The 12,774-nt window shown below is 46.1% G+C and overlaps 1 protein-coding gene across 1 annotated transcript in view; it reads right to left on the bottom strand.

The window, feature by feature from the left end:
* The window catches only part of LOC310878991 (chondroitin sulfate proteoglycan 4-like), a 47,351-nt gene that overhangs the window by 20,943 nt on the left and 13,634 nt on the right, over positions 1–12,774 (bottom strand). Inside the window, exons 7-10 of the mRNA XM_083793407.1 lie at positions 11,326–12,654; positions 8,989–9,081; positions 1,573–1,961; positions 303–456 (exon numbers count right to left, since the gene is read on the bottom strand). Of these exons, the coding sequence (XP_083649533.1) occupies positions 303–456; positions 1,573–1,961; positions 8,989–9,081; positions 11,326–12,654 (1,965 nt within the window). The remainder of the gene's footprint in view (positions 1–302; positions 457–1,572; positions 1,962–8,988; positions 9,082–11,325; positions 12,655–12,774) is intronic.

Raw genomic sequence — 12,774 nt, 5'->3', positions numbered from 1 at the left:
TCTTTGGTGCACTGCTCCTCATTGTGGATAGGGGGATGGCAGTCCTACTAAGACAACATGTAGTCCAGGAAGGAAGTGAGCCCAGTGTCCATGACATCAGAGACACTGGGCTCACTGCTACAATCTAAAATATCTAAAACCACATATTACACACATAAAGACCCCCAGGAAAGTGTTCTAAAGCTTCTAAACGTCATTAACATATATCTTTTTACAAAAAGGGTGAAGTGTCCCTTTTTAATGCATACATGCGTGCAAATGAAGTGTAAATGTGACCGTAATACAGTAGCTTGTCATTGTACCTCCAAGTGTTGCCTGGTGACGGTGACAGCCTGGCGGCCCTCCACCACCAGGGCGGCGTTGCGGAGCACCGTGGGAGGCCTCTGGTGGCTCTCCGGATAGATCTTCACGGTCACTCCAATGTCCAGCTGCACCTCTCTGCTCCCATGTCTGGGGCTGCACGGCACCATCATGACATTGATAAAACATTGTTTTGACCCATTCTGACCTGAGATCAGATTCATACAAGGTTCCCGCCGGACACACACTGGTCTGATGAACCCATTCTGACCTGAGATCAGATTCTAAAAAATGTCAGTCGCTCTTCGATTTTTCAAAAATAGCAGACCTACAAGCTCGTATCGCGCCACTCGGTGGTGCGATATGAGCTTGTAGATCTGCTATTTTTAAATAGCTAAAGCATAACATGATGCTGACACCAAAATGGGTGCCCGTTCAGTATGGGTTAACCCATTTAGGCCTGAGATCAGATTAATGTCTTCTACATCCTGACAGTTTTCTGAAAAAGCTATGTTTCTATGATTTTTCAAAAATAGCAGACCTACAAGCGGACCGAGTGGCGCGCTATGAGATTGTAGATCTGCCATTTTTCAATAGCTAAAGCATAACATAATGCTAACACCAAAAGGGGTTCCCACCCCAAAATGGTTAAAGGGACACCTTTTAGCAAACCGATATAGGTTTCCTGGGGGTCTTTATGTGTGTAATACTGTATGTGGTTTTAGATAATTTAGATTTTAGCAGTGTCCATGATGTCACAGACACTGGTCTCACTTCCTTTCTGGACTACATGTGGTCTCAGTAAGACACCAAAGCATTATGGGAATTGTAGTCCAGGAAGGAAGTGAGCCCAGTGTCTATGACATCATGGACCCTGCTAAAAATCTAAAATATCTAAAACCAAATATTACACACATAGACCCCAGGAAAGTGTTCTAAATCTTCTAAACGTCATTAACATATATTCTTTTTTACAAAAAAGGTCCCTGCAAAAGAAAGCCTTTTAGGCTTGCATATGATTGATAACATGATGGCTGATCTACAAGCTCAGAATTGCTTGTAGACTGACACAAATAATCCCAACCAGGCGATTATATCGTCGCTGTCGTGTGGAAAACTCATGTCCCAAACCGTTTCTTTCTAATTACTATTTTTAAAACATTTTAAAATAGTGAAAATAGCCAACCTACAAGCACACAACGCCTCGCGGTTCGAGGCGTTGTGTAATAATGTGTTGTGTTACATGTAATAACTACACACAGATAGACCTACCTCCCCATCTCTGTCAGCGCGTCGGCGATCCTCTCCCTCTCCTTGGCCCTAGCCGACACGTTGAACGCGTCCGCCAGCCGGCCGCTGTCGTCATGGCGGTACGCCACGCGACCCGCCAGCAGGTCTCGTTGGGTGAACACCAGAGTGGCGTCGCTCGCCGCGCTACCGCCGCCGCCCCCGCCGCCGCCCCCGCCGATGTCGCCGCCCAGGAAGAAGAGGACGCCGCATTTGGGCGGCAGGAACACCTCGTAGGTCACTTCCCCCGGGTCTCGGATGTCGAGGTTGGTGGCGACGCTGAGGTTGTCCGACAGCAGGGTCGTAACCCCGCCCCTCTGCACCAGAAGGCCAGTGTTGTTGGTCACCTGCAGGTACGGGTCCTGAGCCTTCACCTGGGATACACATTAAAACAGTGGTTTAAGGGTCCTGAGCCTTCACCTGGGATACACATTAAAACAGTGGTTTAAGGGTCCTGAGCCTTCACCTGGGATACACATTAAAACAGTGGTTTAAGGGTCCTGAGCCTTCACCTGGGATACACATTAAAACAGTGGTTTAAGGGTCCTGAGCCTTCACCTGGGATACACATTAAACAGTGGTTTAAGGGTCCTGAGCCTTCACCTGGGATACACATTAAAACAGTGGTTTAAGGGTCCTGAGCCTTCACCTGGGATACACATTAAAACAGTGGTTTAAGGGTCCTGAGCCTTCACCTGGGATACACATTAAAACAGTGGTTTAAGGGTCCTGAGCCTTCACCTGGGATACACATTAAAACAGTGGTTTAAGGGTCCAGACCTTCACCTGGGATACACATTAAAACAGTGGTTTAAGGGTCCTGATCCTTCACCTGGGATACACATTAAACAGTGGTTTAAGGGTCCTGATCCTTCACCTGGGATACACATTAAAACAGTGGTTTAAGGGTCCTGAGCCTTCACCTGGGATACACATTAAAAAGTGGTTTAAGGGTCCTGAGCCTTCACCTGGGATACACATTAAAACAGTGGTTTAAGGGTCCTAATCCTTCACCTGGGATACACATTAAAACAGTGGTTTAAGGGTCCAGAGCCTTCACCTGGGATACACATTAAAACAGTGGTTTAAGGGTCCAGACCTTCACCTGGGATACACATTAAAACAGTGGTTTAAGGGTCCTGAGCCTTCACCTGGGATACACATTAAAACAGTGGTTTAAGGGTCCAGAGCCTTCACCTGGGATACACATTAAAACAGTGGTTTAAGGGTCCTGAGCCTTCACCTGGGATACACATTAAAACAGTGGTTTAAGGGTCCAGACCTTCACCTGGGATACACATTAAACAGTGGTTTAAGGGTCCTGATCCTTCACCTGGGATACACATTAAAACAGTGGTTTAAGGGTCCAGAGCCTTCACCTGGGATACACATTAAAACAGTGGTTTAAGGGTCCTGAGCCTTCACCTGGGATACACATTAAACAGTGGTTTAAGGGTCCAGACCTTCACCTGGGATACACATTATAACAGTGGTTTAAGGGTCCTGATCCTTCACCTGGGATACACATTAAAACAGTGGTTTAAGGGTCCTGATCCTTCACCTGGGATACACATTAAAACAGTGGTTTAAGGGTCCTGAGCCTTCACCTGGGATACACATTAAAACAGTGGTTTAAGGGTCCAGATCCTTCACCTGGGATACACATTAAAACAGTGGTTTAAGGGTCCTGAGCCTTCACCTGGGATACACATTAAAACAGTGGTTTAAGGGTCCAGAGCCTTCACCTGGGATACACATTAAAACAGTGGTTTAAGGGTCCTGAGCCTTCACCTGGGATACACATTAAACAGTGGTTTAAGGGTCCAGACCTTCACCTGGGATACACATTATAACAGTGGTTTAAGGGTCCTGATCCTTCACCTGGGATACACATTAAAACAGTGGTTTAAGGGTCCTGATCCTTCACCTGGGATACACATTAAAACAGTGGTTTAAGGGTCCTGAGCCTTCACCTGGGATACACATTAAAACAGTGGTTTAAGGGTCCAGATCCTTCACCTGGGATACACATTAAAACAGTGGTTTAAGGGTCCTGATCCTTCACCTGGGATACACATTATAACAGTGGTTTAAGGGTCCAGAGCCTTCACCTGGGATACACATTAAAACAGTGGTTTAAGGGTCCAGAGCCTTCACCTGGGATACACATTATAACAGTGGTTTAAGGGTCCAGAGCCTTCACCTGGGATACACATTAAAACAGTGGTTTAAGGGTCCAGAGCCTTCACCTGGGATACACATTAAAACAGTGGTTTAAGGGTCCTAATCCTTCACCTGGGATACACATTAAAACAGTGGTTTAAGGGTCCAGAGCCTTCACCTGGGATACACATTAAAACAGTGGTTTAAGGGTCCTGATCCTTCACCTGGGATACACATTAAAACAGTGGTTTAAGGGTCCTGAGCCTTCACCTGGGATACACATTAAAACAGTGGTTTAAGGGTCCAGAGCCTTCACCTGGGATACACATTATAACAGTGGTTTAAGGGTCCAGAGCCTTCACCTGGGATACACATTAAAACAGTGGTTTAAGGGTCCTGAGCCTTCACCTGGGATACACATTAAAACAGTGGTTTAAGGGTCCAGACCTTCACCTGGGATACACATTAAAACAGTGGTTTAAGGGTCCAGACCTTCACCTGGGATACACATTAAAACAGTGGTTTAAGGGTCCAGACCTTCACCTGGGATACACATTAAAACAGTGGTTTAAGGGTCCTGAGCCTTCACCTGGGATACACATTATAACAGTGGTTTAAGGGTCCAGAGCCTTCACCTGGGATACACATTAAAACAGTGGTTTAAGGGTCCTGAGCCTTCACCTGGGATACACATTAAAACAGTGGTTTAAGGGTCCTGAGCCTTCACCTGGGATACACATTAAAACAGTGGTTTAAGGGTCCTGAGCCTTCACCTGGGATACACATTAAAACAGTGGTTTAAGGGTCCTGAGCCTTCACCTGGGATACACATTAAAACAGTGGTTTAAGGGTCCAGACCTTCACCTGGGATACACATTAAAACAGTGGTTTAAGGGTCCTGATCCTTCACCTGGGATACACATTATAACAGTGGTTTAAGGGTCCTGAGCCTTCACCTGGGATACACATTATAACAGTGGTTTAAGGGTCCTGATCCTTCACCTGGGATACACATTAAAACAGTGGTTTAAGGGTCCTGATCCTTCACCTGGGATACACATTAAAACAGTGGTTTAAGGGTCCTGATCCTTCACCTGGGATACACATTAAAACAGTGGTTTAAGGGTCCTGAGCCTTCACCTGGGATACACATTATAACAGTGGTTTAAGGGTCCTGAGCCTTCACCTGGGATACACATTAAAACAGTGGTTTAAGGGTCCTGATCCTTCACCTGGGATACACATTAAAACAGTGGTTTAAGGGTCCTGATCCTTCACCTGGGATACACATTAAAACAGTGGTTTAAGGGTCCTGATCCTTCACCTGGGATACACATTAAAACAGTGGTTTAAGGGTCCTGATCCTTCACCTGGGATACACATTAAAACAGTGGTTTAAGGGTCCTGATCCTTCACCTGGGATACACATTATAACAGTGGTTTAAGGGTCCTGATCCTTCACCTGGGATACACATTAAAACAGTGGTTTAAGGGTCCTAATCCTTCACCTGGGATACACATTAAACAGTGGTTTAAGGGTCCTAATCCTTCACCTGGGATACACATTAAAACAGTGGTTTAAGGGTCCAGAGCCTTCACCTGGGATACACATTAAAACAGTGGTTTAAGGGTCCTAATCCTTCACCTGGGATACACATTATAACAGTGGTTTAAGGGTCCTAATCCTTCACCTGGGATACACATTAAAACAGTGGTTTAAGGGTCCTGAGCCTTCACCTGGGATACACATTAAAACAGTGGTTTAAGGGTCCTAATCCTTCACCTGGGATACACATTATAACAGTGGTTTAAGGGTCCTAATCCTTCACCTGGGATACACATTAAAACAGTGGTTTAAGGGTCCTGATCCTTCACCTGGGATACACATTAAAACAGTGGTTTAAGGGTCCTAATCCTTCACCTGGGATACACATTAAAACAGTGGTTTAAGGGTCCAGAGCCTTCACCTGGGATACACATTAAAACAGTGGTTTAAGGGTCCAGACCTTCACCTGGGATACACATTAAAACAGTGGTTTAAGGGTCCTGAGCCTTCACCTGGGATACACATTAAAACAGTGGTTTAAGGGTCCTGAGCCTTCACCTGGGATACACATTAAAACAGTGGTTTAAGGGTCCAGATCCTTCACCTGGGATACACATTAAAACAGTGGTTTAAGGGTCCAGACCTTCACCTGGGATACACATTAAACAGTGGTTTAAGGGTCCTGAGCCTTCACCTGGGATACACATTAAAACAGTGGTTTAAGGGTCCAGAGCCTTCACCTGGGATACACATTAAAACAGTGGTTTAAGGGTCCTGAGCCTTCACCTGGGATACACATTAAAACAGTGGTTTAAGGGTCCAGAGCCTTCACCTGGGATACACATTATAACAGTGGTTTAAGGGTCCAGATCCTTCACCTGGGATACACATTAAAACAGTGGTTTAAGGGTCCAGATCCTTCACCTGGGATACACATTAAAACAGTGGTTTAAGGGTCCAGAGCCTTCACCTGGGATACACATTAAAACAGTGGTTTAAGGGTCCAGATCCTTCACCTGGGATACACATTAAAACAGTGGTTTAAGGGTCCAGAGCCTTCACCTGGGATACACATTAAAACAGTGGTTTAAGGGTCCAGATCCTTCACCTGGGATACACATTAAAACAGTGGTTTAAGGGTCCAGAGCCTTCACCTGGGATACACATTAAAACAGTGGTTTAAGGGTCCTGATCCTTCACCTGGGATACACATTAAAACAGTGGTTTAAGGGTCCTGATCCTTCACCTGGGATACACATTAAAACAGTGGTTTAAGGGTCCTGAGCCTTCACCTGGGATACACATTAAAACAGTGGTTTAAGGGTCCTGATCCTTCACCTGGGATACACATTAAAACAGTGGTTTAAGGGTCCAGATCCTTCACCTGGGATACACATTAAAACAGTGGTTTAAGGGTCCTGAGCCTTCACCTGGGATACACATTAAAACAGTGGTTTAAGGGTCCAGAGCCTTCACCTGGGATACACATTAAAACAGTGGTTTAAGGGTCCTGAGCCTTCACCTGGGATACACATTAAAACAGTGGTTTAAGGGTCCAGAGCCTTCACCTGGGATACACATTAAAACAGTGGTTTAAGGGTCCTGAGCCTTCACCTGGGATACACATTAAAACAGTGGTTTAAGGGTCCAGAGCCTTCACCTGGGATACACATTAAAACAGTGGTTTAAGGGTCCTGAGCCTTCACCTGGGATACACATTAAAACAGTGGTTTAAGGGTCCAGACCTTCACCTGGGATACACATTAAAACAGTGGTTTAAGGGTCCTGAGCCTTCACCTGGGATACACATTAAAACAGTGGTTTAAGGGTCCAGACCTTCACCTGGGATACACATTAAAACAGTGGTTTAAGGGTCCTGAGCCTTCACCTGGGATACACATTAAAACAGTGGTTTAAGGGTCCAGACCTTCACCTGGGATACACATTAAAACAGTGGTTTAAGGGTCCAGACCTTCACCTGGGATACACATTAAAACAGTGGTTTAAGGGTCCAGATCCTTCACCTGGGATACACATTAAAACAGTGGTTTAAGGGTCCTGATCCTTCACCTGGGATACACATTAAAACAGTGGTTTAAGGGTCCAGAGCCTTCACCTGGGATACACATTAAAACAGTGGTTTAAGGGTCCTGAGCCTTCACCTGGGATACACATTAAAACAGTGGTTTAAGGGTCCTGAGCCTTCACCTGGGATACACATTAAAACAGTGGTTTAAGGGTCCTGAGCCTTCACCTGGGATACACATTAAAACAGTGGTTTAAGGGTCCAGAGCCTTCACCTGGGATACACATTAAAACAGTGGTTTAAGGGTCCTGAGCCTTCACCTGGGATACACATTAAAACAGTGGTTTAAGGGTCCAGATCCTTCACCTGGGATACACATTAAAACAGTGGTTTAAGGGTCCTGAGCCTTCACCTGGGATACACATTAAAACAGTGGTTTAAGGGTCCTGAGCCTTCACCTGGGATACAGATTAAAACAGTGGTTTAAGGGTCCTGAGCCTTCACCTGGGATACACATTATAACAGTGGTTTAAGGGTCCTGAGCCTTCACCTGGGATACACATTAAAACAGTGGTTTAAGGGTCCAACAGACCGACATGTGGAGACAACGGTAGGACATGCGCTGCTCCCGTGCTTGCGGTTAGGTTAGGTTTGAGATAGGTTGTCGGTCTAATGACCAGTCAGTAGTAGTATACAGTAGTATGTCTAAACCAAAGCCTGTACTCCCCAAGGACTCCCAAATGTATCCTGCATTTGGCCGCAGACCCCCATCTGGAAATCATGTGTGCCAGGGAAGGACCCCCATAAGAGATTGGCAGCATTAAAAATGTCAAAAACAATTAAGAAATTCCAAATTTGAAATACCCAGAAGGCAAAGCTCTCTGTCTACCAAGCAATCTTCATTCCTACTCTCACCTATGGTCATGAAGTGTGGGTCATGACCGAAAGAATGGTCGCGAATACAAGCGGCCGAAATGAGTTTTGTTTGACCAGTGGCTGGCATCTCCCTTAGAGATATAGGGTGAGAAGTTCAGTCACGCGAGAGAGACTCAGGGTAGAGTCCCTGCTTCTTCGCCTGGAAAAGAGCCAGCTTAGGTGGTTCGGGCATCTGGTTAGGATGCCTCTCAGGCGTCTCCCTAGGGAGGTCCTCGAGGCACGTCCCACTGGGAGGAGACCCCGGGGCAGACCAAGGATCACGTCCCACTGGGAGGAGACCCCGGGGCAGACCAAGGATCACGTCCCACAGGGAGGAGACCCCGGGGCAGACCAAGGCGCAGTTGGAGGATACACATCGACTCAATGGCCTTGGAACGTCTCGGGATCCTCCGGGAGGAAGTTACTAATGTTGCCGTGGAGAGGGAAGTCTGGAGCTCTCTGGTGGAGCTGTTGCCCCTGCGACCCGACTAAGGATAAGCGGTTGGAAGATGGATGGAAAATTGAAAGATTTCCAGAAGTGGCCCATACTGTAACACCTATAGCAATATATGAGCTTTCTGGTGATGCGGGCGGCAGTGGCTCAAGAGGTAGAAGGTGAGCTTTTTAAAGCGCTTTGGTGAAAAGGTGCTATATAAATACACCAATATAAATATTTAGCCTTTTATCATCATTATAACATGTGGGAAATGTCTATTTAGATATGAACAGATACATTAAATTTTGTTCTCACCTCCAGAAGTGTTGAAACGTAATGTTTCCCATCGGTCACAAACAGCACGAAACGACCAAAACTGACTCCTCTGTGGATGAACAGGACCTTTTTCTGAGAGCAGAGGAAAGGGTGCAGGCAAGTAAAGGAAATGACAGGTGAGGAAGGGAAGGAAAGAGGGAAGGAAATACAATGTATTCCATTACAACACAGCATGATGGAGAGTGAGTGTGTTTTTGTTGTTAGGTACTGGGCACTGTGAGTGATAAGTGAGTGTGTGCATGCGTGTGTGCGTGTTAGAGATAGAGCAGATAGATCTGCTAAAGTGATGTTACGCAGGCACGCACACACACAGGGTTTTCCTTCCTTAGTTTGATCGAAAATGTCACTACTGGTGCTAAATTCCTTCCATTTGACGTGTGGATCGTGGTATTTTCATGAACATCAGGGACCAATTATTTGACGATAGGTTGAAAAGTGGTGAAGTGGTCCTTTAACTAAGGGTGGCCTGATCCGATCACGTGATCGGAAATCGGTGCCGATCATGTCATTTTCAAATGATTGGAATCATGAGAGCAAAAAAATATGATATCCATTTTATGATACGGTGAAAATCGGGACATCCCTACTAGTAAAATGTGCAATTTCTTTCACACTAAACTCAAAGGTTTCCTAGGCTGTTAATCTTCCCCATTCAATTGCCACAACTAATTCACCAAAGATGTGTGCATGCATGGTGCCCCTGCCACCAAATAGAGTTCAGTCAGGACAACTCAAGAATGAATTATATATTTATTGAATATAAGATGAGCAATATATTTATTATGGTTTGGTGATGTATTGGATCTGCTTTTTAGGTACTCAGATCAAGCGCATCAGTCCCGGCCATAGGGACTCTGAATCCCTCGTACCTAAACAGTAGATCCAAAATGACAGGTGGTAACTGGGGTGGAGATGGGTGAGCAGCAGGTTGGTATACAGCAGCACGCTGATACTCAGCAGCAAGGAAGGAAGCAGGAGGAGAAATGCAAACCTCCGGTTAAAGTAGCCGGTATGAAGATGGAGTGAGTGTGTGATTGGCTGAGTGAATCATGTGAATGAGAGCGTGATGCTGAGGCGGCCCAATTAACGGCCGGCAGCGACCGCACTGAGGTTCCCTGACTGAACTTGCTCTGCGCATGTCTATGACAGGCACAAATGCTCATTAACCCTTGGACTACCAATCCCAATTTTTTTGTTTGGGTAACAAATTGGCATATTTTTAATTCATCGTTTTAACATACAAGAAAGATCTGGTGGTTTGAACAGATGTTTTTTTTTTTTTTGTTCATTGCTAGTGTATTCTCTCGAATTGCCACCAGATGGCGGGAACGCACCATTATGCTGATTTTGGCCAAAATAGACGAATCTTCCTAAGTCACTTCCGGTTCAACGATCAACAACATCCGGCAGTATTTTGACCCTAGTCACTAGCTTGGCTGGTCCGGATTGCTAAGCTAATGCTATATTTTTCATATCTAAGTCAAATTAACCTCAAATCAACCCCAAAACATTGCAAAATATCACATTTTTTACAGCGCACATAGAGACGGCGCGCGTGCACGATAGCGCACGATCACGCGGATTTCGGCCGTTTTTTGGTAAATTACATACAACATTAGTGATATTAGCGAAAAAATATAAATTTTTGCTCTGTTGAACCCCCGATAACTGATATTGATTGTCATTCCGTTAATTCCATGAACGGGAGGTTTGTATTTTTAGCAATAATCCGTTTTTTCCGTTAATTGTAGCCCAGGGGTTAATGTAAGCTTTAACCCATTCTGAACGGGCACCCATTTTGGTGTCAGCATCATGTTATGCTTTAGCTATTGAAAAATAGCAGATCTACAAGCTCATATCGCGCCACCGAGTGGCGCGATACGAGCTTGTAGGTCTGCTATTTTTTGAAAAATCGAAGAACGACTGACATTTCTAGAATCTGATCTCAGGTCAGAATGGGTTCATCAGACCAGTGTGTGTCCAGTGGAAACCTCGTATATGAATCTGATCTCAGGTCAGAATGGGTTAATATATTCTGTCCTTGAAAGCAGTGATTCTCAAAGTGGGGTCTGGGACGCCGGGGATCCAGGGGTACTTTTGAAAAGTCTTCAACTTGTGGGCGTCCCGGGCACAAAAATATCAATTTGAGGGTCCTTGACATGAAAATGTTTGAGAACCACTGCTCTCTAGAGTACTCCATTTAGTCATATCGTTAAAGAACGTACAGCATAGTTCCAGCTTGACCATTAAAACCGGGAAAGCACTTTTTCATTTGTCATTTGTCATTTTACAATATAGAATCGGCCTTTAACCAACCTGCTCCAGGTCCTGCTGAGTGAACTCGTAGAGTTTCTGAGTGGTGTCGCTGGCCAGCACCAGCTCTCCCAGGGGAATGCCCCTCCGCGTGTACACCAGCCACCCGTCCTCAAAGTCTGAGTCGTCGTCGTGGTATCGAAGATCGTCCAGCGTCAGCAGCCGCTGACCCTCGCGGGCCACCTGGAAAACCTTATCGACCACTCGGACGGGTCTCTGGTCATTGACGAGCTCGACGGAGATATTGAAGGTGTACTCCGCGGCGTTCTTGTCCTCCTTCCGTCCGCCGTGCTTGAGTGGCCTGTAGACGGTGGCGCGAAAGGTGAAGGAGTCGTGTTTGGTCTCGCTGTCGTCGTGCACGTACATCAGCCTCTCCTCGGCGATGTCCTGGTTGCTGAATGTCGTCAGGTTGTCATTGAGAGACGTGGAGTTGGAGAGGTTTATCCTCTTAAGCTGCCCGCAGCGAGGACTTGCTGTGACGGCGTAGTGGACTGCCTTGTTTTGTGCCGTGTGGACGAAGAGCACATCCTTGGCGATGACTCTGCTCTCTCCCTCCACGACCGACAGCCCCCGGTTCACCACGGTGACGGCGGACGATTCCACCACGATGACAATCCTGAAGTCGTATTTTGCCGAGCTGGCGTGTTTGGAGAACACCTTGAAGACGAACGAGTCCCTGGCGTCCTCCTGCGGCCTGTCCTCCAGTTCATATTTGAGCAGGCCGTCGGTGACGTCCTCCTGACAAAAGGTCATGTTTCTTCTGAGAACGTTCTGGTTGAACATGAGCTGGCCTTTCTTTGGCACCGTGAGGAGCCTGAAGAAGAGGTCGCTCTCCGGGAGGCTCACTCCCTTAGAGACGGCGTTGAGGTCCTCCGACGTCAAAGCCTTCGTTCGGACGCCGTTCACGTCCATTTTGTTACGCGTGACCTCGAAGGAGATCCACCGTACAGCGATGGGAAAAACGACCTCCTCCGAGGCCCAGGAGGAACCCATTTGGATCTCGCATTTGAATTGATCAGTGACGTTCTGCGTTTGGAGGCCATAGTAGGTGCTGAGGTATCTGATCCGTTCTTTCTCTAGAAGTTTCGGGGAAAAGGAGGCAGTGGGTTTCCACTCTCCGCTTGAATGCAACCTCTGGAGCTCGCCATACTGAGGTGCCTGTGTGACATCATAGCGTATTTCCACTAACTGATCAGCAACGTTGATCTGCACTGCAAGGTGATTGGTTGTGATGAGTGAGGCCCCGCCCTGGTCCACCTCCAGTCCAGTGTTATTGGCCAGTTTGTATTGTAGTTCCTCTGCCATTATCCTCAGAACTACAGTGTTGCTCACCTGAGGAATGGAGAGTCAGATATTTATCATTATTCTAAAATAATCATCAAAACACTCAAGATGAATCATTAAATTAATGAATGAAGGCTGTTAAAAAATTACAAACATACTAAAGGTCTT

Source organism: Protomyctophum parallelum (assembly GCF_964188405.1).
Source record: "Protomyctophum parallelum genome assembly, chromosome: 21".
Lineage (NCBI taxonomy): Eukaryota > Metazoa > Chordata > Actinopteri > Myctophiformes > Myctophidae > Protomyctophum > Protomyctophum parallelum.
Note: the sequence above shows the minus strand (reverse complement) of the source record. Positions and strands in the feature narration are given on the sequence as shown.